This window comes from Lepidothrix coronata, unplaced genomic scaffold (assembly GCF_001604755.1).
Source record: "Lepidothrix coronata isolate B3197 unplaced genomic scaffold, Lepidothrix_coronata-1.0 Scaffold329, whole genome shotgun sequence".
Classification (NCBI taxonomy): Eukaryota; Metazoa; Chordata; class Aves; order Passeriformes; family Pipridae; genus Lepidothrix; species Lepidothrix coronata.
Window position 1 is genome coordinate 93,828 of NW_016690509.1, and position 26,825 is coordinate 120,652.

General features: G+C 51.5%; 1 protein-coding gene across 1 annotated transcript; it reads left to right on the forward strand.

Moving 5' to 3' along the window:
- Window positions 1–226: 226 nt before the first annotated feature.
- IGHMBP2 (immunoglobulin mu binding protein 2) lies at window positions 227–26,727 on the forward strand. Its single transcript, XM_017838262.1, has 14 exons — window positions 227–417; window positions 1,552–1,744; window positions 2,385–2,482; window positions 8,213–8,376; window positions 9,101–9,301; window positions 12,188–12,335; window positions 14,845–15,019; window positions 18,452–18,634; window positions 19,250–19,368; window positions 20,417–20,511; window positions 20,813–20,936; window positions 23,022–23,837; window positions 24,252–24,424; window positions 26,299–26,727. Exons 6-14 carry the CDS (start codon window positions 12,287–12,289, stop codon window positions 26,494–26,496), a joined length of 1,932 nt encoding a protein of 643 aa, XP_017693751.1. The 5' UTR covers window positions 227–417; window positions 1,552–1,744; window positions 2,385–2,482; window positions 8,213–8,376; window positions 9,101–9,301; window positions 12,188–12,286; the 3' UTR covers window positions 26,497–26,727.
- Window positions 26,728–26,825: the final 98 nt, after the last annotated feature.

Below are 26,825 nucleotides of genomic sequence, written 5' to 3' on the forward strand. Positions count from 1 at the left end.
CAGCCCATCCCAGTAGGAAACCACCCCACAGGGCTCTGATCCGTGGGGAACCCTGCTGGACTCACCCCTGTAGGACCAGCTCGCCTGTAGCCATCCCTCTTAGACCCCTGTGTCGGGGGTGCAGACCCTTACCTAGCCATGAGGACAGAGGTGCCAGGAGCCAGGACAAGGTCATTCCGCTCTGTCACCCGGAGCTTTGATTCTTGACCTCATCCCCATGGTGTTCTCACCCCTGTGTGATTCCCAGGGCATGGCAGGAGAGCATCTCCCTGAAGGAATTGCAGCGGAGGGGCGTCTGCTTGCTCAAACTCCAGGTCACCAGCCAGAGAACCGGCCTCTACGGGCGTCTCCTCGTGACATTCCAGCCCAGGAAATGGGATTCGGACTCCGAGCTGCCCTCCAACAGCTTTGGGCCTGGTAAGGGGCATTCCAAAATTAAAAAAACAGATCTCAGAATCCTGGAATGGTTTGGGTTGGGAAGGGACCTTAAAGCCCACCCAGTCTCACCCCCTGCCATGGACAGTGACACCTTCCACTGTCCCAGGTTGCTCCAACCTGGCCTTGGACACTTCCAGGGGTGGGGCAGCCACAGCTTCTCTGGGCAACAACACGTTTTCCGCCCTTCACGCTCTCTAAACTTGCCTTTGCAGGGGATATCGTGGGGCTCTACGACTCTGCTGGGCAGGGTGACCCAGTGGCCACCGGCGTCGTGACCCGTGTCACCTCCAAGGCAGTGACCGTGGCCCTGGAGGAGCCCCGGGATGGGGAGCTGGGCCTGGACCACGAGCGCTCCTTCCGCCTGCTCAAGTTGGCCAACGACGTCACCTACAACAGGCTCAAAAGGTCAGGGCTCCCCCGGGGTCCCTCTGCTCAGGGGCGGGGGAGCCACAGGAGAACCGCCAGCTTTAGTCCCAGACACTTCCCAGTTTTCATTCACTAGGCTTGGTTTCTCTCCTTTCCCATCTCATCCCTCTTGCTCCTACAGCAGCTCCACTGAGGGGAGGCATCCACCTGCCTTTTTGTGCTGCCTACTGAGGGAATCCATCCCCGGGGATAATTCAGTTGGATTTGTCATGCTACAGCCTCATAACAGCCTAAATTCACTCACCTGCTGGCTGGTCCTCCTCTTCCCTTTCCCTCTCCAAGCTGTGTATTTTGGTCTGGTTGTATCACCTCTGGGACTCCCTGGGTTCTGTGTAGGGCCTTTTCCATCCTGGCAGGAGGACTGAAGAGTTCTTTGCTGGATTAACATTCTGAAAAAGCACATTTGGCTGTACCAAGCTGGAATAACGGGAAGTGGAAGCCTGACCAGCGCAGGGACGCGTGTGGGAACATTGGGGGATGCAGGAATTAGGTGGGATCAGTCTCGTGGGGTAACGTTGTTCAGCTCTGGAATAGTTCCATCTGTGCCCACAGCCTGTCTCTGGGCCCTTGGGAGTCTCCAAAGGAATTCCTGTAACCTGGATATTCCCTTCTTTGGCAGAGCTTTAACTGCACTCAAGCANACAACACGTTTTCCGCCCTTCACGCTCTCCAAACTTGCCTTTGCAGGGGACATCGTGGGGCTCTACGACTCTGCTGGGCAGGGTGACCCAGTGGCCACCGGCGTCGTGACCCGTGTCACCTCCAAGGCAGTGACCGTGGCCCTGGAGGAGCCCCGGGATGGGGAGCTGGGCCTGGACCACGAGCGCTCCTTCCGCCTGCTCAAGTTGGCCAACGACGTCACCTACAACAGGCTCAAAAGGTCAGGGCTCCCCCGGGGTCCCTCTGCTCAGGGGCGGGGGAGCCACAGGAGAACCGCCAGCTTTAGTCCCAGACACTTCCCAGTTTTCATTCACTAGGCTTGGTTTCTCTCCTTTCCCATCTCATCCCTCTTGCTCCTACAGCAGCTCCACTGAGGGGAGGCATCCACCTGCCTTTTTGTGCTGCCTACTGAGGGAATCCATCCCCGGGGATAATTCAGTTGGATTTGTCATGCTACAGCCTCATAACAGCCTAAATTCACTCACCTGCTGGCTGGTCCTCCTCTTCCCTTTCCCTCTCCAAGCTGTGTATTTTGGTCTGGTTGTATCACCTCTGGGACTCCCTGGGTTCTGTGTAGGGCCTTTTCCATCCTGGCAGGAGGACTGAAGAGTTCTTTGCTGGATTAACATTCTGAAAAAGCACATTTGGCTGTACCAAGCTGGAATAACGGGAAGTGGAAGCCTGACCAGCGCAGAGACGCGTGTGGGAACATTGGGGGATGCAGGAATTAGGTGGGATCAGTCTCGTGGGGTAACGTTGTTCAGCTCTGGAATAGTTCCATCTGTGCCCACAGCCTGTCTCTGGGCCCTTGGGAGTCTCCAAAGGAATTCCTGTAACCTGGATATTCCCTTCTTTGGCAGAGCTTTAACTGCACTCAAGCAGTACCGTGGTGGCCCGGCCTCCGACCTGATCGACGTCCTCTTCTTTGCCTCTGCTCCCAGGGCGTCCAGTGACACAAGTAAGGATCCTCTTTTTCAGTCAGGTTTTATGGGCCTTCTTGGGAACTGCCCGTGGGAACACGAATAACTCGTGCTCCATGTACAGTTTTTATCCACACGTGCAGTCACTCGGCTCCAGGAAAGACCCGAGTGTTGAACGTGGCCTTGAACACTCAGTGTTCATACTGGTTTATACTGGGCACGTTTCCCTCATAGAAAGAGCCTTGGAAGAGACTCTTCAACTGCTTAATGCTCCCTTTTCTCAGAGCATGCCAAGGAAAGCAGAGTTCTGGCGTGACAGGCAGGGTTTGTGATGGGGGAATCAGTTTGCACACATTCATGAGTCTGAAATCCAATCCAGTTTATGAGGAATTTCTCATTTGCTTCCTGCCCCAGTCCCATCCACAAACTCCAGAGATGAGAAACTGCCAGTGCTGCTTCTCTGTTGAAAATCCAGTGACAGCCTCTGTGGGAATTAAGTGGCTGTTTGGAACAGCATGGGAACACTTGGATTTTTATTTTTACAGCCTTCTCGTTGCGTTCAGTCGAGTTGGAGCTCTGGTTTCATCCAATACTTAATGCTTCACAACTTGCTTTTACGAACAGCTGTCCAAAAACCCAGATATGAGTAGAATTCCCCTTTGTTGTGAGTCTTTGGAAAAAAAGAAAAGGTGAAATTACACAGTTTAACCTTTCAGAGAAATCAAGGGGAAGCCAGCCCCCCTGATCAGCAGCTGTATCAAATACCAACAGCTGCTAATGAATGTTATCCCCTGACAGAAGGGAAATATCCTCTGGGCTGCAGAACTCTGGGAATGAGGGCAGAGGGTGGGTTAAGCTGCCCAGCCGGCCGGGCTGGCAGTCTGGGTCTAAGCCACCTACAGAGCTCAGGTCCCTCCTCTCCCTGCTCGTGCAATCCATCCCTTCCAGGATTCCCTCGTTTTCCTGCCCCCCACAGCTCCCTGCACTGTTCCTCTTCCTTTGATCACGGATTTGGCTGCCCTCAGTGGTTTGCCCCTTCGCCCAAGGCTCGCTCCCATTCCCTGCAGCCAGGCTTGGCTTCCAGAAGGATGTACCAAGGACAAGAAACGGATATTAATGAGTCATATCCCCGTATCTCTAAGCTCTGATCCCCGTCTGACTCAACCCTTTCGGGGGCCTTGGTGCACTCACAGTTTTTAATGTGAGATGAAAGAATCAAATTTTCGTCTTTAACTTTCTTAGCAGCTCTGCTTTTACCCTTGAGGGAGCAGAACTGCCTCTAATGAAGGCAAACTCCTTCTCACCGGATTGCCAGGCGAAGCAGAGATGGATTTTACATCTCCCCAGCCCAGGCAGTATTGATGGATAGAAACATTCAGTCACATTAGACAGGCAGAGGAGATGAAATATGAGAAGGCATCACCTGAGATCAGTAAAATACTCTGGCAGGGTACAAAGAGGCCTTCCAGTTACTTACTCCCCTTAGAGCTGCTTTCTTCCCAACTAGAGATAATTTTTTTTTTAATTTAGATTAATTCTAAGTTAAAATAAATTAGATTAATCCTATTAATTTATTAAAACTATATTAAATAAAAAATTTTAACAGTATAATGTGATAAATGATAAATATAATAAATAATATATAATATAGCTTATAATTACATTGTACATTATATATTATGTTGTAATATAGAATAATATAATATTAAATACCAATATAAAATACTAATATAAGTATGTATTATATATAATATAATTAATATTATATTATATATGTATATATATGTATATTATATATATACATATATATACATATATATAATATATATTATATATATACACATATATATACATATATATAATATATATAATATATATGTATATAATGTATTATATATAATATATTATAATATTTATATACATAATATATACACACGTATAATTATATATTTATGTGTTTATATTAATATAAATAAAAATAAACACAAAATAAATAGTAATAATATAAATATTAATAATAAAGATAAAAGAAATATTAAAATAAAATAGAAATGATTTATTAAAATAAAAATATAAATTATTACATTTATATGTGACATTTTAAATCGTAAAATTATATATTGATTTCAAAATTAATTAGATTAATTTAGATAAATCCCTACCCAGGAATTAAATAATAATAATTATAATAAGTTCAAACAGATCCTTGAACTGCCAGCCTGCACTGAGCTGAAGTGCTGTGACACAGGAGGACACAAAAAGCTCCCAGGTGCTTCTCCACGTCACAGTGTCTCCTTTCATGACCCAGCACCCATTAGCCTGGTTTCTCTGGGAGATGCTTCCCTCCCTCTGTGCCATCCCATCCATTACCCGATCTCTAACAAACCCATCAGCAGGCTGAGTCAATAAGTTCTGTACAGCTCCTAAAATTGCCTGTCTAGACACACATCTGTGTCAACACCATTCTGGGATGTGATACAAGCTCGCTGCAATCCAAAGCCAGAAAGCCATAGGAAGGAGTGAGGGAAAAATCAGCTCCAGTGAGTGAAACGTGTGGCAGCAGAAGCCTAAACCTGATTTTTTTATTTTTTTTTTTAAGTGTGAGATAAAAAATTAGAAGCCTTATTTTTCAAGCAGGACTTTTAGGTGGGTTCTGACGCCGCTGTGCATTTTAGTAATTAATTATCAGACACCAGCAGCCTAACCCAGCACAAGGGCCAAGTCCTTTCAAAACACTTCAAAATGGAACAGTGAACATCCTTGTCCTAGCACAAGAACACGAGACAGGCTGTGGGAGGAATAACCTGTGGGACAGTCAAAAGAACAGGAAGGTGTCACCACTGGGTAGCTGGGATCTGCACCTGAGGGTGGGAGTGACACAAAGCACTTCCACAGCTCACCTTAGTGCCTCCAGAAAGGTTCCAAGTGGGAGAATAAGCTTTCCAGAAAGGCAAGCTCTGAACTGAGCAGGATTTTTGCCCTTGTCAGACTCCCTGGGAAGCAGAATCCGGGCGCTCATCCGTCAGAAATGCTCTGCTTGTGTCTCTCGCACTCTGGCCTGCATTCGTGGCCCTGCTGGAGCTTCCACACCCCAAATCTCCTCCAAGCATTCCTTCCCCTGCTCCCACCATCCATGTGGGACTCCTGGACCCCAGTATTTTGGGAATGGGGGGAATGTGGAGAGGCTTTGCTTGCCAGCAGAGGCCAGCATTGCTCTGCTTGCTGTGCTCCCCACGGTCACCCAAGAGGGGCACATCCCTTCTCCCTCTGGAATCCTGGTTATGCCTTACCTGTGCAGGTCACCAGTAGCTGCCAGCTCTCTCTCTGTGATCCTGGGCTGGAGGAAGTGAGGGATGTTCATTTCTATTCCCAGGAACTGGCTCCAAAAGGCCTGGCTTGTATTTAAACCTGCCCGTGGCTGTAAAAACATTTGAAAGGAGAAAGAAGGAGGAAAAAAGGCCTGGTTAAAAGGCAGGAATGTCCCCAGTAAAAGCCAGCTTGGCACTGGGGAAACACCAGGGATTTAAAGCAAGACTTCCTTGGGCTTCTTGGCACAAGTCACTTGCAAAAAATCCTAAATGCCCCTTGTCCCTCGGCCACGTGACACCTCCTGTGATCACAGGGGGTGTGGAGAGGCCCTGAGGATTTTTGGGGGAGACTGAGCCACCCAGACTACTCAGATGCCAAATACTTCCCAGGGAGAACAGGGAAGGTTCCTGATTCAGGCTGAAGTACCCACCTGGATTGTGTCCAGCAGCACTGGCTGCAGTGAGGTTGTGCTGTGAAGGAGCTGCTGGTGGGGTCTGGTTTGCTCTTGGTGCCTCCACACGCTGATGGTGAAGAATATACTGTGAAGAGTGCACTTTTCCCATCTCTTTTTGGTGCAAAGACCCCTTTTCCTGGGCTTGAATATCACCCCCCCAGCCTGCTGCCTCCCCAGAGCAGAAAAATCACCTCAGTCCCTGGAAATGTTGGAGAGCCAACCCCGAAGGCCAAGGTGGTTTGTTTTTTCAACACCACACCCCCTAAATCACGCTGTGTTTCAGGGCAGAATCACCTGGCCACCAGTGAGGCACGTCCCTGCCAGACCTGAGGGTGCAGATTTCCATCCCTCCTCTCCCTGGCCTGGTTGGGATCTGGGATGGACAGCCTCGGGCAAAGCAGGAGGCAGCTGCGCAGAGCTGATGCCCAGGGGTAGAGCTGGGCTAAGAGGTTCAAATCCTAAACCAATTCCTTATGGAGTCCTCTGGAGCAGCCCTGCTGCAGTGGATAACCTGCAGCTCTACCTGGAGCCCAGCTGGTGGACGGAGAAGAGTTTGGAGGAGCCCAGCATCCCTTAAGAGGCTCTTCCCTCCTCCTCACCCCTTTGCCCAGCCCAGGAGAGGCACATTCCCAGGCTGCCCACACAGCAGCTCCTGGAAGCATGTGTTTGGAAGGGATGAGGGTGGGCACAAGCCTGGAGAAGCTCCTGAGCTCATCCTTGAGCAAGGAAACATCAATGACTCCCACGTCCCGGCTGTTCCTTCCTCACTGTGGGAAATGCCTTTCAGTTTTTAAGCTATTCTTGCTGCTTCCCCAGCCCATGGGATGTTTCCTGGTCTCCTCTTAGTCGTTAGCACACTCACCCAAAAAATTATGTATAAACCAAGAGGCAGATTAACAGCAAAAAGTACCTTTGGCCCCAATTCTCCCTCCCTCACCACCTTTTTAATGGGAGTTTTTTGTTTAACCCAGACACCTCGTTTAGTTGTGCTGCTTCAAAAGCCAAGGGGTCCCACACAAGTTCACCTGGCTAAAACCAGGAGAAACTTCCCAGTTTTTAATCCAGCCCTTAATGCAAAGAGAGGGATAAACCACATGATGCCCAGCAGGGAACCATGCCCAGAGATGTGTCTTATATAAGCTTTTGTGGGAACGTTATTTTCGGGAAACCTCAGTGTAATGAGTCATCATCTCTGCTGTAATTAACTCCCATAATGAACAAGGAGATTAGCAGCAGGATTAGGGGGGGGATGAGAATAAATTTGGGCCTAAATGAGATAAATCTGGGAGGTTAAAAAGCAGCTTGTGAGAATTGGGTCTCTGCAATGAAACCAATTCTCTTCCGATACAATTTGCGTATTGTTTTTCTCTTTGTTCCCTTCCTTATGAAAGCTGAAACCAATTTTAGTTTTATCATTTAAATTGCTGTTCTTATCTTTTCCTGCCTTCCTTGGTGACCAATACAGGGCTGCTGTGTTCTGCTCACAGACTCTGTAGGTTTTCCTGCTGCTTTTTCATTAGTGCTGCGTCGGCTTTAACTGCAACGGGTGTCATTTGTTCCCAAGATCAGCTGTTTCCCTCCCAATTTCCACTGAAGATTCCCTAAATATGCTGGCTAACCTGTGAAGCAAACTCAGAGCCTCCTCCACAGCCAGGAAAACCCTCCTGTTTGATGTTAGAGCAGCTAAATTCCTCTTTAAAAACTGGGAATTCTAACACAAGCTGGCTGTGTTCACAGCTGAATGCAAAAATATCAAGGATGGGGAGGAAATGGGGAAGGCATGGATGCAGGATGGACAGCTAGTTTGTTTTGGAAGCATAACAAGCCTTACTTTTACATGCTGGGGTCTTTTATCCCCCCCTCAGTGCCTTCCTCCCAAGTTCCTCCTCATTATGAAATGGATTTGGGCTGGCTGTGGAGAGCTTCTTGTATTCCCGGATTTGTGCTTCTCAGCCAGCTCCCAGTTAGGGCACAGGTCCCAGTGACCCTCCTGCTGTGTCCCCAGAGCCTCTGAAGTTTTTCAATACCTCACTGGATGAATCCCAGAGGGAAGCTGTCTCCTTCTCCCTGGCCCAGAGGGAGCTCGCCATCATCCACGGACCACCCGGCACAGGGAAGACCACGACCCTGGTGGAGATCATCCTGCAGGCTGTGCAGCAAGGCCTCAAGGTGAGGGGCAGTGGCAGGGCTGGGGTGACAGTGACCACCTCTCCTTGTGTGGAGTCCTCACAGCACCCCCCAGTATCAGAAGGGACCTGCAAGGAAGCTGGAGAGGGACAACTCATCAGGAACTGGAGTGGTGGGACAAGGGGGAATGGATTCAACTGAAGGAGGGGAAACTTCTTCCCTGTGAGGGCAGTGAGACCCTGGCACAGGCTGCCCAGAGAAGCTGTGGCTGCCCCATCCCTGGGAGTGTCCAAGGCCAGGTTGGACAGGGCTTGGAGTAACCTGGGCTGGTGGAAGGTGTCCCTGCCCATGGCAGGGGGTGGGACTGGATGGGCTTTAGGGTCCCTTCCCACCCAAACCATTCTGGGATTCTATGATTGTTGTGCACACTCAAGGGCTTTGTGGCATCTGGAGCAGCTCCCACAGGAGCTGTGCTAATCCAGAGCCTGGCTGGGCTTGCAGGGATCGGGGACTTTCCCACCAGCTCTGATGAGGTGCTGATAGAAGCTTCAAAGCTCAGGTTTGCTATTTATTGTGGACTCCACACTAGTGCTGCAAAACCAGGTGAGAATTACCTTTGGAGCCTGGAGGCCCTGGAGATGTCAGTGGTTTATTCCCAGTAGGTGCATGCTGGTCTCCCTCTCTCTGCTTCCTCCTGCTTGGACACTGCTGCTCCAGGATTTCGGTGCCCTTGGAGGTACCAAGCAGCTGGTCTCTTCCCTGGCAGGTGCTGTGCTGTGCCCCTTCCAACGTGGCTGTGGATAACCTGGTGGAAAGGCTGGCCGGCTCCAAGGCCCGGATCCTGCGGCTGGGACACCCCGCTCGCCTGCTGGAGCCCATCCAGCAGCATTCCCTGGATGCAGTCCTGGCCCATGGGGACAACGCCCAGATAGTGGCAGATATCAGGAAGGACATCGACCAGGCCTGGGTACGTGTCCCTGCGGCTCATCCCACACGTGTTGCCTGGCTGCAGCACCCCATCCACAGTCCTCCCTAAAATAAGGGACAACTCTGCCACTTCTTGGGTACCTGTGCTCCGGGTTATCCCAAAAATCAGCGACTAGAGGCAAGTCAGTGACTAGTCCTGACCTAAGCCAACCTGCATACCCTGGTTAAACCAGGTATTTGGGGGTTCAGGACACCACGAGCCCCCAGGGATGCTCATTTTGGATCCTCCTGTATCCAGGCAGGGGGGTTGTTGGTGAGTCTGTGTTTGTGGCCAGTCAGCAGGACAAAAGGACACTTCAGGGGCGAGAAAAATAATGGCAAAGTGCAGAGGACTACACAGCAAGAGCTGGGAATGGATCCAGAGTGGCCTGGATTAATCCCATTTACTCTGATTGGAAGTTAGAAAATTAGATATTAGGAAGAAAATCTTCCCTGTGAGGATGGGGAGGCCCTGGCACAGGTTGCCCAGAGAAGCTGTGGCTGCCCCTGGATCCCTGGGAGTGTCCAAGGCCAGGTTGGACGGGGCTTGGAGCAACCTGGGCTGGTGGAAGGTGTCCCTGCCCATGGCAGGGGGTGGGACTGGATGGGCTTTAAGGTCCCTTCCCACCCAAACCATTCTGGGATTCCGTGATCTGGAAGGCAGAACTCCTCCTGGCTGAATCCCTCACAGAAGTGGGAGAATCACAGTCCCTGCTGCTGTGCCCTGTCCCTCACATCGTGTGTCTGGCATGGTTCCTGCCATGCTCTTCACCAGAGAAACATTCCCGTCATTAATTCACTTCCTAATGAGCTGTCTGCCTGTCCTGACACTCCCTCCCACTCTCAGCCACCTCAAGCAGAAAGCAGAGCACATTTAAAAATGCATCTTTAATTTCTTTTTTCTCAACCTAGTTTTCCTAAACTTAACTTACAAAGTAGCTCCATTCTTTGGGATGAGGTTTTGATACTAAGTTATTTTCCCTCCCCTTCTGGTGACAGCACTGTCCAGAAGCCATTTTTTTACTTCCTAATTTATTTTCCATCTTTCTCACTAGTGATTAATTTTGCTTTTCCTCTCCTTGGGAGACATTTGGAAAGCTGAGGGGTTTTTCACTGTTGATTCTCCACAGTAGAAGGGAAATTAGGGAGAAAGCAGAGCCTTCAGGGCTGAGGTCTCCATCTGCTTCCTCCCTAGGAAGAGGATCATGGTGATGGGAGGGAGGAACTGGCCACCAAGGCTTGTAGTCCAGCTTGTTTTGAGCTGCCCACAGTCAGGTCTGTCAGAGAACATGACCCTGACTCATTCCATCTCTCTCTCTGGGCAGCAGAAACCTCACCTCTGGGGTCCTGGCCCATCTTTCCCTCCTCCTGCCTCAGTTTCTCCCCTACCACGTTCCCTACTTGTCCCTGTAATAATTTCTTCCTTTGCAATTCCACACTTTGACTCTTCTCACTCCTCCCCTTCCTCACAACCCCAAACCACAGGATGGCCAGTGACAGAAATAAAACCCTGAGCTCTCTTTGGGCACTTCCTGCCCCTTTGTGCCTCCTGCCCTCAGCTGGCTTCAAGCTTCCCAGGATCTCAGCTCCTGGATGCTCTGCACCAGCAAAACTGCAGCCCCACAGTACCTGAACAAGAAAGGCAGCACAGGTCCAGGTCCAGGGGGATGAAACAGATAATCCAGGAAGGAAACCAGACTCAGCCTGGCCTGGCCTTAAATACAGCTCCCAGACCAATGAGTGGGTGGGTGGGGGCCCAGATGAGACAGGTGGGGACAATTAGAGCCTCATGGCACCCCTGGAGCCCTAATTAGGGCTGGGTGAGATCCAGGCTGACCATGTGCCAGGCACCATCCTGTGCTCTGTTCCCTCTGGACTGTGCTCCCTGCTCCCTAAGCTGCTTCCAGAGCCCAAAATCAGGCAGATGTTTGGATCTGAGTGTCACAATCCATCATCAGAGAACAGTTGCTGTGGTTAATTTATTCCCTGGATCTTTGCAGCAGAACAGACATTCCCCTTGGCCCTGCTGGCACTCTCAGCTTGCCCCTCTGATATTCCTGGTTCCATCAGGGAGGAAGTTGATGCTCATTTGCTTTGTTCCTTCAGCTCAGTCCACCTGTCCCTCAGATCCAGCTAAGGAAGAGGTGCCTGTGTGGTCAGGGATCTGCCTCTCTGTCATCTCCCACCTGGAATTTCTCAGCCCATTTTCACTCCACTTGACAGACACGTGGAGGTTTCAGAGTTTTAAATACCTACAAGTTCAACAGGCTGAGCAGAGGCTGCAGCATGAGCTGATCCACATTTGACCCTGGAAAATCCATCCATCTGGAGCGTGACTGTAGGAACAATCAAGCCTTATTGGTTTGGCTCCATGTAAAAGCTTCTGTCTGAAACACTTCATCTTGATTATCAAGTCATTACCTCCAGGGAAATTATCCCAGTTTCCCTCTGGGGTTGCTCAGGGTGCCTGCAGGGAGCCATAGCTGGGCTGAGGTCTCGTGGCTGCTGGTCTGGAAGTGCTGGTGCCCAGTGCTGGTGGTTTGATGTGTTAGATATATTTAATAGTGCTGCTAAAAAAAGCCATGGGCCTGTCTAGATGCTGCTCTGAGTCACTTAGAGCAGCCCAGGGTTGCTGGTTGGAAGGGGCAGAGTTGCTGCTGTGGTTTGGGGAGCCCTCCTGCTTCCAGGAGCCAGAGGGGCACTGCTTCCCAGAGCAGAAGGAGATAGGAAATCCCAGTTACCCTCACCCAGCAGAGGCACGAGACCCCTCCTCCCAAACATTACCTCCTGCTCCGTGTCCAGATTTGGCAGGTCACAGGCTTGGGCTGTTGGACGGACTGAGCTGACCAGAAACAGTTGGTTCCATCCCGATTTTTCTGTTTCCTAGGCAAAAACCAAAAGGGCCCAGGACAAGGGAGAGCGGAGCCATTTCCTGGGTGAGATAAAGTCCCTGAGGAAGGAGCTGAAGGAGCGAGAAGAAGCTGCCATGGCCTCAGCCCTCAGCCACGCCAGCGTTGTCCTGGCCACCAACACAGGTGTGGGATCCCCTTGTCCAGGATTTTACCTCCCTTTGCCAGGACTTGGGCAAACCACGTGCCCTGCAAGGGTACCTGGGGGAGCTTATCCTGCCCCAAGCTCTTGGTAGCTCGGTGGGGTCTCCCAGAGCCCTCCACAGGGGGATGCTCCCAGTTTACACTCTGGCACAGGGGGTTGTTTGGCACAGGATACGTGTCTGGAGGGGCCTTTGTTAGCTCTGAGCAGGAACTGAGGGTTCAGTGAGTAAACAAGAGCTGCTGGAGGTGTGCAATCTGCTATTGATTGCATAAGTCACATGGAATTGCTTCCCTGCTTGGATTGTTTCCAGAACTGATGGAATCCAACACGTGTTTCCAGTGCCTGCTCTCAGTCTGCCTGTTGTTAGTTCTGTAATCACCCAAGTGATTATTCTTGAAGTGGGGAGACATAAGATAAACCTTCATCCCTCTTGGCCTCACAAAAGTCCTTAAATATCTGTCTTTAAAAACATAAATTATATATATTTATTTTATATAGTATATATATATTATGTACTTCATTATATATAATATATAATAAATTACAATGTATTTTATAATAATTATAATATATTTTATAATAACATTTTATAATAATTATATTTTATAATAACAATTTATAATTATTATATATTGTAATAATTATAATATATTATGATTACAAATAATATTATATATTGTAATATATTATAGTACGTTATATGTTGTATAATATATAGTATATGTTTATATTTATATATATTATATTATATATTAATTTTAATATAAATTTCGTATATTTATTTTTAATTTATTAATTACTCATTAAAAACAAAACAAGAAAAAGTGTGGTGTGACACAGGATTTAGGGAGCAGATCCAGGTATCCATCAGGCATCTGCATCTACAGGTAGGAAGGTAATAAATACCCCTGCAATTAGGAGGATGTAAGTGGTTGAAGTTTAACACATGTTAAAGGGCTTTTCTAGCTCAGATGTTTAATACTCCACTTATAATCTTCAGATTTAGTTGCTCAGGGATCACTTCCTGAAGGGAAACATCAGTAATTTTAGGTCATAAAAAAAGACCTCATGGAGCAAGCTACTGGGGTGAAGGTCAAAGGAAAGACAAGTCTTCCCTTTATTCCCTGGGAATTGGCCTCTCCCTTCTTTTAACCTTGCCTGGAAAACGGGGAGGTTTCCTTTTTTTTCCAGCAAAACTGGTGGTACTTTTGGGGATCAGCTGTGATTTTCTCCTGGGGCTGGGGCTTCCCAGCTGGGGGTCTGGAATTCTGCTTCAGAGAGAGGTGGTGGGCGAACCCAGGGGTTGGATTTTGTTAAGCAGTGGTGGGATTTCTCTGGACCCGTGGGACTGGGGGGAATTCTGCAGCCCAAGTACTCCGCCAGTGGCTTCAGCCCAGAGAAAATCTAATCATGGCAGCACTCGGGGACATGAGTGGCCTTTAATTAGTGGCAGTTCAATAAGCCCAAGACTGGGAGGGAAGAAAACCAGGCCGTGCTGGTACAGGCTGGTTTAGGCAGGAGGAAACTTCCATTTCTTCTCCTTCCACCCTCAGCATGGCCAAAGGCATAAGTCAGGTTATAAGTGTGCCCCTCTTACCAGAGTGGATTCATATAGGCTGGAAAACAGCTTTTAAAGGAAAACAGGGCGTCTTAGATGACAAGCTGTAAGATCTGAAGTGATGCAGAGGTGTAGAGGCAGCAGGATTTACGGTGGCAAAGCCAAATCCCCCCTCTCAGAGCTGCTTTCAAAGGAGGAAAGCAGGAAGAATAGCACAGGAGCTCTGGAAAAAAAAACCCTCTGTGAATAAACATCTTCTCTCCTGGCTTGCTGGCTTCTTAACCCTGCTCTCCTCCTTTTGCATCCTTTTTCCTTGTGAATTGGGTGAGATTTTGATGCCCCTGACATCCAGATTTCTGATCAATGCGTGGGTCGGTATCAGGTAGGTCTGGGTTAGAGCAGGTTGTGTGCCAGGGTTATTTGTTTGATGTTACAAATGGGCTTCTGATACTAAAAATTAGCCCTTGCTGTGGTTACTTGTCCTGTGCTTTCCCTCCTCCCAGTGCCATGAGGAAGGACAGAGTGGCACAGCCAGGGGGTCAGCAGGGCAGAGGAGTGGGGGCTCAGCCCATCTCTCCCTCCTGGGCTGTCCTCCACTTCTCAGACTGGTGGACCTGCAGTCCCTCACCCTTCCAGTGTTGGTGATGAGGAGTTCTGTTTGCACGGGGGGGGCAGCAGGAAGGTGGGTGTTCACTGCTCTGCTCTGGGCGAAGCATTCCAGGATCTCGTTCTCTTTGGCTGCTGTTTTCCAAAGAGACTTGGAAGCTTCTGGGCCCAGATGCCCGGGGGGAAAAAAAAAAAGGGGACAAACAGGAATTGGCAAAAACAATCCTGACATACACATATCAATGTATATGTGCCTGGCATGGGCTGCAGAGCTGGATTTCTAAATCCCTGCAAAGAAATATCACTGTACCTTCTGCTTCCGTCAGGTGCCTCCTCCGATGGCCCGCTGAAGCTGCTGCCCGAAAACCACTTCGACCTGGTGGTGATTGATGAGTGTGCTCAGGCCCTGGAAGCCAGTTGCTGGATCCCTCTGCTGAAGGCTCCCAAGTGCATCCTGGCCGGGGATCACAAGCAGCTGCCCCCCACCATCGTCTCCCACAGGTACAGTCCCGGCTCCTCCTGTTGTTTTTGCAGCCGAACGCTTCCGAATCCTCACCTGTGGAGATGTTTCACCATGGGATTATTTGTTGGATCTCCCCCTACCCACCCACCCACCCACTCAGGGGCTGGTCACGCTGCTAGAATTCCATCAGAGCTGCGTTACAGACAGTCACTGCTGGAAGTTCCGTGTGGCTCCATCCCAGCAGGTTTCTCCTGGGAGGTGGTGCCTTTACCTGCAGCTTATCCCAGCCAGGGAACAGGGAGAGGCCCTGTGTCTGCTGGGCAACTGCCCCGGGGCTTCCAGGGCTCTGAGTTAGCAGCCAGGGAGAGCAATCCCACAGGAAGCCTTTGGCTCTGCTGTGGGATTGCTGGGAATTCTCAAAGGTGTGTGCGCCAGCACAGTCCCTGCAGACCAGGAGAAGCAGCACAGAGGCAGATCCCTTCCACCTCCTCCTGTAGGTAATTCCAGAGCTCTCCTGAAGGCCCCGAATCACCTGCCACCTCCTCTTTGGTTCAGGGAAAGGGATGAGCTATTTCCAGGGATGATTCATGCGGAGGACTCCAACCCTTCCTCCCACCTTCCCCTTCTCCATTGATGACAGCGGGCCTGGAGTGGGTGGGCTCCTATTTTGGGGTCTAAAGTGAGCCGGGCTGGATCCAGGCTGGCAGGAGGCTCGGCTGTTACTACAGCAGGGGAAGTCAGCCCTGCTCAGGCAGGAAGCTCCTGTCCAGCAGGAATGCTGGGGTACTCCAACTGCCTTCCTGTTGCCTGCTTTTTCTTCCGTGGATCCAGCATTTATCACTTATTATCATCAGGTTTTTTTCCCCTTGAGGCTTAGGGAATGTTTGGTGGAGAGTCTGAAGGGTGCTCCTTTTGCTTTTTTAACACATCTGGAGTTATCCCAGGATACAGAGGGTATCCCACCACACACCTTGCAGTCCACTCACCTGCATCTTGTCCATGCTGGATGGCTTCTTCTGAGAGCTCTTCCCAGCAATGGCAAATTCCAGCCCCCTCACTGGCAGCAGCTTCAGACCTCCATCTGGATTTTGGCCCTGTCCCAGTGGGCACCTCAATGCCAGGACACTTCCTGCAGTCTGACAGGAGCATTTGTTTGCTGGTGTTCATTTGAGCCTTCATTCCATCCTTTTCTCTGGCAGCCCGATTAATTCATCTCCACATCGGGGCTCTGATTTATTAACTGTACTCCCTGCAGATATCAGCAGATATTTATCAAACCTCTTGCTCTCACAACTCATTTCTTAGACAAACACTGGGGTGTTTTGCTGCTTGTTTGCTAATGGTCAGTCTGGGTGTCTGCACCATCCCAAATCCTGTCGAGACTGAATGGATCTGCTTTCACTTTGCCACTGAAGAACAAGTGTCAGGCCTTGGGTTTCTCTGCCAGCTTCCACAGCTGGAATAGAACATACTCCCCTCCTCCTTTATATTTGCAAGGATTAAAAAAAAAATAAAATACAGAATATCCAGGGAAAAGGGGGGATTCTGCACAGCCTCACTACTGCTTTACCTTTCTGTGAAACCTCTTAAAGCTTTACCAGGATGGAAAAACCCAGGGCACAGAGCAAATACTTTCCATGTCCACAACAGCCAGGATGTGCTCCTGGATGCACATCCATTAATTAACCCTGTTAATGTGGAGTTCTTGAGGCAGGAAAACACAGTGACATCCTTCTCCAGGCTCTTCCATCCAAATTCAGTGTGTGCTGCAGAGATCAGTCACACCAGCATCTCCTGTCTCAGGGGTGAATAAGAAAAGGGCACACTGTGCAGTTGTGTCTGTCCAACCTTTTCTCCCAGTTCTCTTTGTCTAAAGCAGTTGATACGTAAAAAATGTCTGCTCAGGGCACTTAGGATTTTGTTGGCGTAGAAACCAACCGCTGTAGGAATTAATTGAGTGGTAAAATAATAGAAATTATTAACAGGTGAAATATTCTCAGGCAGTTTAATTCCTCATTATTAATTCAGCATGTAGCATCACGTAGAGCCCTGTGGTGGGAATGGAGCTGGAAGGGTATGGAAGAGCATTATTCCTGAGGCTTGCTGGGAGATTTAATGGCTGTTTCACCTGAGTGCAGACAGCTCTCCCTGCTTAAATTCCCCCCTTGCCCAGGAGATTCGGGGTCTGTGGGAGGGATCAGGCAACATGACAGCACCTTCTCATTCAGGAGCAAAGCTCATTCCTGGTGACTGGAACACATTTCCCAACCCCCCATCCTGCTCTGTCCCTTCACCCCAGCCCACCCCTGGCAAACTGCTGCCTCCCACATCCTGCAGCTGTGTCCATTCAGAGGTTATTCCCCATTTTTTTTCCCCTATGATCCAGCAGGAAGGAGGGCTAATGAAACCCAGCTTCTTGGAAAGATCTGTCCTTAATTTTCCCTTCTGCAGGTTTAGTGAGTTTGCAGTTCTCTGGTCGTATTTTCCAAGTACCTGTTGGGAGCATGGCAGGACTGGCCAGTACCACAACAATCCCTCACTGTGGGGCTGGAATTCCCACGGCAGGGATTGGATGTGTGCTGTGGCCCTTCGCCCTGATGGAAATCATTCTCCTGAGCTGTCCTCTTTCATCATTTCATCATCTTTGTGCTGGTTCATTGTGTCTGGCAGCAGCCAGCACCCCCTCACTGTCAGGCACAGTATGAAAAATCTCTTCATGCTCACAAAATTCAGGCACAACGACTTCCATCCTTCTTCCTCAGACGGTGCCTCCGGCTGGTGCTTCCAACAAACCCTCTCTGTCAGTGAAGGCAAAGCAATTAAGATCCCAAAAGGCTAATTTCATTAGGATTAATTTGTGCCCCAGGGCCTCTGCCAGAGGTGATGGGGTTTGGTGGGTGATGAAACAATGATCCCTGTGTTAGCCTGGGGAAGGATGAAAACGCTGGAGCAGCAGGTGTCTGGGTGAAACATCAGCAAGGGCTGGCTGTGTGGACACCAAGCATTCCAAAATTTGGGGTTGAGCTCTGATCCTAACGCTCTGGGTGATGCCAACACCGTGGCTGAGCTTGTAGTAACGGGTCACGGAATCCCAGGACCGTTTAGGCTGGAAAAGACCTCCGAGGTCTTCGAATCCAATCTGTGACAGATCCCCACCTTGTCACCCGGACCTACCATGTTCAGTTGATCCTTGGAACACCTCCAGGGATGGAGACTCCACAGACAACACTGCACCCTCCTGGTACCTGTGGGTGAAACAGGGGTGACAGTGCCACCCCAGCAGGGCCACGTCTGGAGTGGGTCTGGAGTGGGTGCTGCAGGTGCTCCAACAGCATCCCGACTTACCCATCGGCAGCATTCCGACTTACCCGGGGCGCCGTTCGTGTCTGTCGCCGGGTGCTGGTTGAGCTCAGCCCAGCGCGGGTCCCGCCCGTGCCCCAGGCCCCCTCTGAGGTGGCTCTCCCCCGCAGGGCCGCGGCCCAGGGCCTGTCCCTGAGCCTGATGGAGCGGCTGGCGCAGCACTACGGGGAGCGGGCGGTGCGGATGCTGACGGTGCAGTACCGCATGCACCGGCTCATCATGGACTGGGCCTCCTCGGAGCTCTACGGCGGCCGGCTCAGCGCCCACCCCTCCGTGGCACAGCACCTGCTCAGGTGGGTCGCTTGCTCTCTGCTGGCACCTGAGCCCAGGTTTCCTCCTCGTCCCCTTCCCCGGGGGGGGGGGTTCTGTTCCTGCTGTCCCCGCGGTGGCGTTTGCGTTTCGTCCTTTGGTGCGCTGAGGGAATGTTAATTGGGGGAGGTTTGTCCTTTTTCACTGCCCAACCAGAGGTCACGCAGAGTTCATAGAATCACAGAATCAGCTGGGTTGGAAGGGACCTCCGAGATCATCAAGTCCAACCCTTGATCCACTACCGCTGCGGTTACTAGGCCATGGCACTAAGTGCCACATCCAGTCTCTTTTTAAAAATCTCCAGGGATGGAGAATCCACCCCTTCCCTGGGCAGCCCATTCCAATGTCTGATCACCCTCTCTGTAAAGGTTATCTTGTGCATGTCCTCCTTTGGTATGGGAGCGTGGAATCCCAGAATGGTTTGGGTGGGAAGGGACCTTAAACACCATCCAGGTTCCATGGGCCCACCTTCCACTAGCCCGGGTTGCTCCAAGCCTTGTCCAGTCTGGCCTGAAACACTCCCAGGGATAGGGCAGCCACAACCCCTCTGGATACTGCAGAGCATTGTTACCTGTCCCTTTCCCAAAACCCTTGTGCAGGGACCTGCCGGGCGTCTCCTCCACGGAAGAGACCACCATTGCCTTGCTGCTCATCGACACCGCTGGCTGTGGCCTGTTTGAGCTGGAGGAGGAGGATGAACAGTCCAAGGGGAATCCAGGTACCGTCGCTCAGGAAATGCCGTTGCCCAGAATGGACGGTCTGAGGTGCTCGGCCCTCCACATCCCAGAGGTGTCCCCCTTGGGGAAGGTGGGGATCCAGGGAGCCTTGCTCAGCTGAGGGATCATCCCCCTCCGTAAATCCTCAGGCTCAAAGAACTCTGAGCTGGAGCAGAGTGGCCACGGGGCCGTGGTGACAGTGTCCAGCGTGGGGGTGGCCAGCCTGTGTCCCCTTGCAGGGACATTCCTCCATGCTGAGGACTAGGACAGGGTGGAGGATCCCTGTGGCGGGTGCTTTACACCATGGAAGGGCAAACAGCAGCAGGCAGAGCACAAACCTGTGTTGGGAAGGCTGTGGGCAGGGCTCAGAATTCCTTCCCAGTCCTCTGCTCCTTCCATGAAATCCTGTCTGGCTCTTCTCCAGGGATTTTCCTAAGACATCAGGTTCTGCTGCTTTTCACCTTAAAAAAATAGGTTTCATTATGGAGCTTGAGCATAAAGTCAGGCTGGAAAATACAAGGACAGTTTTTACCAGTTTAAATATCTTTTACCCCACCAGCATTTAAGTGCCTCATTTTTCCATGCACCATTCCCAGTGAACAGTGACAGGCTCTTGTCCCCTCACAGAGAGCCCAAAAGCCTTGTCTGAGAGAACTCAGGGATTTGGAGCAGGGGATCAGAAGCACAGCTCCCCAGATTTGGGAGGCAGCCTCTTGGCACAGCTCACTGCAGTCTTGATGTTTATTGCTGTGTTTTGCTGCAAAGCAGAAGTCCAGCCAGTGAACCAGGGAAATAATTCACATTTGATTTAACTTGTCCCTTTAGATCCCTCTGAACCAGGCACCTTTCCTGCTGTTTTGGCAGAGCTCTGGACCAGGGTGTCCTGAGCCTCTTCTGCTGTTTTAGGGGCTGGAGCAGGGTCTCCCTGAGCCTTTCCAGCTGGTTAAGAGGAGGGAGCGAGGTCTCCCTGAGTTTTTCCTGCTGTTTTATGGAAGCTGGGCACGTTTCTCTGGCCTCTGGTCCCCCTGTCACACTCTGTTTCTGCCCCAGGGGAGGTCCAGCTGGCCGGGCTGCACGTCCAGGCCTTGGTGGACGCTGGTGTGAAGGCCAAGGACATCGCTGTGGTGGCTCCCTACAACCTCCAGGTGAGCTGTCCCTCTCCTGGCATTCCCCCTCTCCCTGCACACGGAGCACCACCATGTCCCAGAGACTGGCAGAGCCGAATTTAATCAGCATTTGGGGCCAACTCCTCCAAATCTGAGCAGCTCGAGGCCGTGGGGGGAGGAGGTGTTAGTTAGATGCACCATTCCCACCCTCAGGAATCATCACCTGACCTCCAGGAGGTGCAAGCAGGTTTGGGAGGAAGGGATTTCCCTCAGATTGTGCCATTTTAACCCTTTTCACCCCTGTCTTTCCTTTAAAAGCTACCTGTGGCCTGTTTTCCAGGTGGACATGCTACGAGAGCACCTTTGTCACAGCCACCCCGAGCTGGAAATCAAATCAGTTGATGGTTTCCAAGGAAGAGAGAAGGAGGCAGTGATCCTGTCCTTTGTCAGATCCAACAGGAAAGGTAAGAGCTCGCTGCTGGAGCGTGGTTCCGTGGGGAATGGGAAGGAAATGGGAAGGAAGCACTGTGGTTTAATTGCAGTGCTCTAGGACTTGGCTCTGAATGGAATTACTGGCAAAATGCTTCCTTTTCAGCCTTTTTTGTTTAATTAATGAATATATTTGCTGTCAGGGTTGCAGAGGAGGCTCCCATGGTACAGCAGGTTCAAGGGGGCCGGGACTGCTCAGTTTGGAGGTTTCCTGGCTCTTGAGGCCTCAGAAATGATTGAATGAAGCAATAAGAACGATGATGATAATAATGATAATAATAATACTAATAATAACATCACATCTCATTAGCCCCACATTTACTGGAGTTGGGGGGTAATTTATTGGGTTTGGAGCCAATTCTGGGTCAGTTCCCTGCAGGAAGCAAACAGGAGCTGGCATCCCAAGTCAGGCACGGAAAATGCAGCTTTTGGGAGCAAAATCTAGAGCGGAAAATCAAGTTCTTTCCTATCAGCAGCTTCAGAGAAAGTTAATAGCTGGAAAAAAGCTGCTGCCCTGGGGGCACGAGGCTCCTGTGGGGGAGTGGAAGGATTTTGTGGAGCGCTCCAGGACCCCTCTGTCCCGTGCAGGGATCACTGCCCTTTCCAAAGCCACAGGAGACACAGCCCTGCTGCCCTGCCTGTGCTGCTGAAGGTGAAATGCTGAGTGCTGATGGCAGGAAGGGGGGGAAAAAAAGGAGGGAAAGTATGCACGGAAGGAGGAGGTACCTTTTTTTCCAAGCCTAGAGGAAGAAAAGCAGCGTTGTGGGGAGAATGGAGGTGGGGACAGCACTAAGAATAGTCCTTATCCAGGAGTGACTCACCCCTGTGCTGGTGGGAGCTGGTGTCCCAGGAAGGTGGGTGTCCTCAGCCCCTTTCCCTGCACAGGGAGCAGCCAGAGCTCAGGAGTGGGGCAGGAATTGCCTTCCTGGGGGCACAGGGAGGCTTTTCCTGCATGGGGTACAAGAGATGATATTGGTGCTCTCTGAGTCCCTTGGGAGAAATCCATAACCTCTTGCAGCTGCATTTCTCCACTCAGAGCAGGCCAGGCACCTTGACCTGTCCCTCTGCCACCATTCCTGATCCAGCAGGAAACCTTTTCCTTCTTTTCAAAGGAAATTGTTCCCTGTGAGGGTGGGGAGGCCCTGGCACAGGTTGCCCACAGAAGCTGTGGCTGCCCCATCCCTGGGAATGTCCAAGGCCAGGCTGGACAGGTCTTGGAGCAACCTGGGCCAGTGGAAGGTGTCCCTGCCCATGTCAGGGGGTGGGACTGGATGGTATTTAATGTCCCTCCCAACCCAAACCATTCCAGGATTCTCTAATTCCCAGATCAAAGGAGTTGGACTTGCCCCTCTAGCCAGGCTAAACCACATCAGAGGAGCTGGGAATGGTTCTCCGAGCTGCAGAGCCCGGAGAGGGGCTCACCCTCACCCCATCCCTCAAAGGCAGCACAAATTAGGCTGCTGAGGCACGGCAGGAGCAGAGCCAGGCTGGGCACAGCTCCGGTGGAGGCATTAATCTCTTCCCGACTGGCCTCCTCTCTATTCCCTGGAGCTGGAAGCTCGGCAGCCGCCCACGCTCCCCTTCTCGCTGGCTGATCCTCCCTGAGTCATCCCAGCACTGCTGCTCTGTGAGCAGAGGAGAACCTCCCCAAGCTCCTAAATGGCTGTTCCTCTAGACCCTCCAAGGACGAGGGAGCTCTGTGGGACAGGGGGAGGTTCTTTACCTGCAGTTCCCCCTCTGTCGCAAGGTGAGCCTTTTCCGCGCTGCTCCAGCGTTGCGTTCGCTCCCAGATCCAACCTGGTCCCGTGCTGTGGGCCAGCCAGGGAAATATTTCTCCTCTCCACGTGCCTTCCATCCTCTTCCCTATCCCAGGAGCTCAGTGTGGAGCCCTGGCTCTGGCTGCGGGTGGCGAAACACAGGTAGAAAGAGGAATGGGATGGTGTGAGCGGGGACCCCGTAAACGCCGACTCCCACCCTTCCGCCACGCAACCCTTGGGTCACCGGGACCGGCCCCTCGCCTGGATCCCTCCCTCCCACGGCCCTTCCCGTCCCTCTCCCAGGTGAGGTGGGTTTCCTGGCGGAGGAGCGGCGGATCAACGTGGCGGTGACGCGGGCGCGGCGCCACGTGGCCGTGGTGTGTGACAGCCACACCGTGGGCAGCCAGCCCTTCCTGCGCCGCCTCCTGGACCACTTCTCCCGGCACGGCCACGTCCGCTCCGCCTTCGAGTACCTGGATGACCTCGTGCCCCAAAACTACTCCGGGAAGGGCCGGGGCGAGCGGCAGCAGGGCCCGAAACCGCCCGCGGCGTCCGGCCCCAAACCGCGGCCGGCTCTGGGCGGGAAGCAAAAGGCGGGAGCAGCAGCCGGAGCTGGGAGCCAGAAACAGGGAGCACGTTCCTCCCGGAACGCCACCGGAGCTGGGAGAGAGGACTCGGGGACAAAGGATGCCGGGGACAGGTTCAGGGCCGCGCTGGTGGCGTTCCTGGCGAGCGGCGAGGTGCAGCTGGATTTCCCGCCGTCCCTGAATTCCCACGACCGGATGCTGGTTCACCTGCTGGCAGAGGAGTACGGGCTGCAGCACCTGAGCTCCGGGGAGGGCCGGGACAGGTACATCAGTGTCCGTAAGAGAGACCCCGTGGAGCCCCCCGAGCTGCCCCCCGAGCCCCCGCAGCCCCTTCCAGAGCCCGAGCATCCCAGCGGGAGCACCCCTGTCCCTGCGGAGCCGGGGGGGAGCAGCGAGGGCTCGGGGAAAGTGGACCTGAAATCCCTGCACCTGGAGAGAGTCCAGAGGGAGAAAGCCAGACGGGAGGAGGCGGCCAGGAAGGTGCGGGAGCCCGGCACCAGCAGCAGGAAAAAGGACAAAAGCGAAGCCAAAGGTAGGTCAGGCTTTTCATAACCAGCACAATTAATGCTCTTCCTCGAGCGAATCTTAATCCCTGTGGGTTTGCTCCAGACCTTGGGATTTGCCTATGTGCATGAAGCACGTGGCTCTTGGAAAGCTCCCCGGTGCTTGTCAGAGGGGTGGGAACTGGCAGGAACGTGCATCAGTTGGCTACAGCAGCTGGGGAGAGGGCTTTGGGTACCTGGAGGCACATTCCTTAAGTCAGAAGAAAAACACTGGGGACCCTTTCCCAGGGAAGAGGCTCAGGGGTTCCATGGGAGACTCCCAAATGCAGAGAGAGGAGCTAAGGGGACCCACACTGAAGGAAGCAGAGGCAGCCCAGGCTGTGGCTGTAGGTGGGTGGGTTTGTTGCCAGTCCCCATTCCAGGTGTCTGCTCACCTTTCCCAGGAAAGCCAGCGGTCGGGAGCGGAGCGGGAGAAGATTTCGACGCTCTGATCTCTGCGGCCATGGAGGCTGACAGGACCTGTGCCTTCCCCCGCTGCAAAGCCTCTGTCACAACCCTGGGCCAGCTCTGCCACCACTGCCACCGGTGCTACTGCCTCAGCCACCACGTCCCCGAGGTACAGCAGGGCGGGCTTGACCTGGGAATGTTCCCTGTGGAGCTCCCTGGGCAGGGTTTCCTTGCAGGGGGTTTCAGCAGGGCCCTCCCTGTCACAGTCTGTGCTGAGCTGCAGGTACACAGGGCTGCCAGGTGCCACACCGGGCCTCTGCCCACCTCTTCCCAAGAGCTTTTCCTTCTTTTCCTCTCACTTTGCCCTTCTTTGGCATTTATACCCTCAGGCCGTCGAGGCAGGGAGGAGAAATGGAGAGGCACAAGCTTAAGGCAGTGACTCAAGGGAGCTTAGACTCCAGATTCCCTCTGCATCCTGGGGGCAATTCCCAGCCCTTTGCAGATTCCCTCTGCACCCCAGGGGTGATTTCCAGCCCTTTCCAGGTTCCCTCTGCATCCTGGGGACAGGTCCCCAGCACGGAGAAGTGCTGCCTGGTCAGCAATTCAGAATTCCCTGTGCCCCTGACCCTCCTCCCACAGCTCCCAGGCGCAGTTCCGTGCCCTGTGGAGCCTCCCCGAGCTCAGCAGCCCTATAAATCCTTGGCACAGCTTTTCCCCCTGTCAGGAGCTATCTGTTTCCATGGCAAAGAATAGCTGTGTTTATGGTCACTCACCATCCGGGGGGATGTGAATTTATATCCTGCAGAATCGCCTCTCCCTGCCGAATTGTAACGAGCCTCCAACGAGGAACAGTTGTAGGGATTCAAATCCCTGTTGGACAGTTTTCCTTGCTTTTTAAAGCCCATCCCTTTTCCCAGATGTTATCAGGCTTCGATGTGGAATAGCCCCGGGGCTTTTGCCACAGCTCTCTGGGACCCCAGGTTGTGGAAACATAAATGACTTCGGGATGGACCAGGAGAAGGGGTCAGATTTTAGGATCTCACCTGTGGGAGATGATTCTGGTGTTGGATTTGGCTCCACACCCCTCGGACACGGCCAGGGCTGGAGCACAGGCTGGGCTGGGAGAGCTTTGCCTGCACAGAACGAGCTTTATACGAGAAGGTTTTTTAATTCCAGTGCAGGAGACAGATCAAATTACATGAGAGGAGCAGATCCGTGGCTAAAAAGGTCTCTTATTCCCCAAATTACTTTTCCCAGTTCACTGGAAAGGAAGTGGAAGGAGCCACTTGAAACATCCCAAAGGATGATTTACTTGCCTGGGCAGAGTCCAGGAGCAGAAAAATCACCTTTATATTTCGTGAGAGGAGCTATAAATGATGGTTTAACAAAATATATAATAATACATAAGAATAAGTAATAATATTAAGCATCAATTTATTATTAAGAATAAATAATGATAATGAATAGTAAACAAAAATAAAAATTAATATATAATAGTATAAGCAGAGGGAGCCACTTGATTTCATCCCAAAGGATGATTTGCCAGCTGTGCAGTCCAGGAGGAGAAGAATCCCCTTTATATTTTGTTCTGAAGCATAAATGAGGGTTTAATGAAATACATAATAATAAGAAATCATTTGTTAATAATAATAAAAGGTGGATTATAATTAACAATAAATAATGATTATAATATCTGATAAATCTATAAATTTATATAATTTAAAAATAACAATAAAATATAAATATTAATAAAATGAAAATTAAATTAAAAGCTAAAATAAAACAAACCTATGTGTATATATAGTATTATATATAATATATAATTATATATAATGTAATAATAATAGATAACGATAAATATAGATAATAAACAATAATTAAAAATAAATAAGAATGTAAATCATGGTTACTAATGATAGGAGATGGTTTTAGGAGGATGCGAAGGTGGAAGAGGAATTCCACGCTCCGGGAAGGAAAGCCCCTGGTTCCCAGGTGGGTGATCCCTGCCCTGCTTCCCAGCTGGTGTCCGTTCTCCCCCTGCAGGCCCACGGCTGTGGGGACAAGGCCAAGGCCCAGGCGCGGCAGCGGATCAGCAGGGAAGGGGTCCTGTACCCCGGGAGTGGCTCCAAGGACAAATCCCTGGACCCAGCCAAGCGAGCCCACCTCCAGCGGCGCCTGGACAAGAAGCTCAGCGAGCTGACGAGCCAGAGGAAGGGCAGAAAGAAAGACAAGGAGAAATGAGGGACCTGAATCCGCTTCTTTAACCTCGGAGCCGCCGCTCAGCCCTCCCAGGCCGGAGCTGCTGAGCCCCGGGGGGAGCGGGGGGCTCGATTTTGGGGGGGACACAGCCTGGAGCCAGGGGCTGGGGAGGGAGAGGTGCTGTATTGTCCTGGTTATCCGTATGGACACGGTGATGGATGTTCACAGAGGCTGGAGCTCACGGTTACAACAGGCATTAAACACCCAAAGCAATGAGCTGTCACTGTCACGTCAATCCCTGAGGCAGCAAAAGATGGATGTCTGGGAGCAGGAACGTGGGAGGCACCAGAAACCCCGGGTGACCCTCTGCT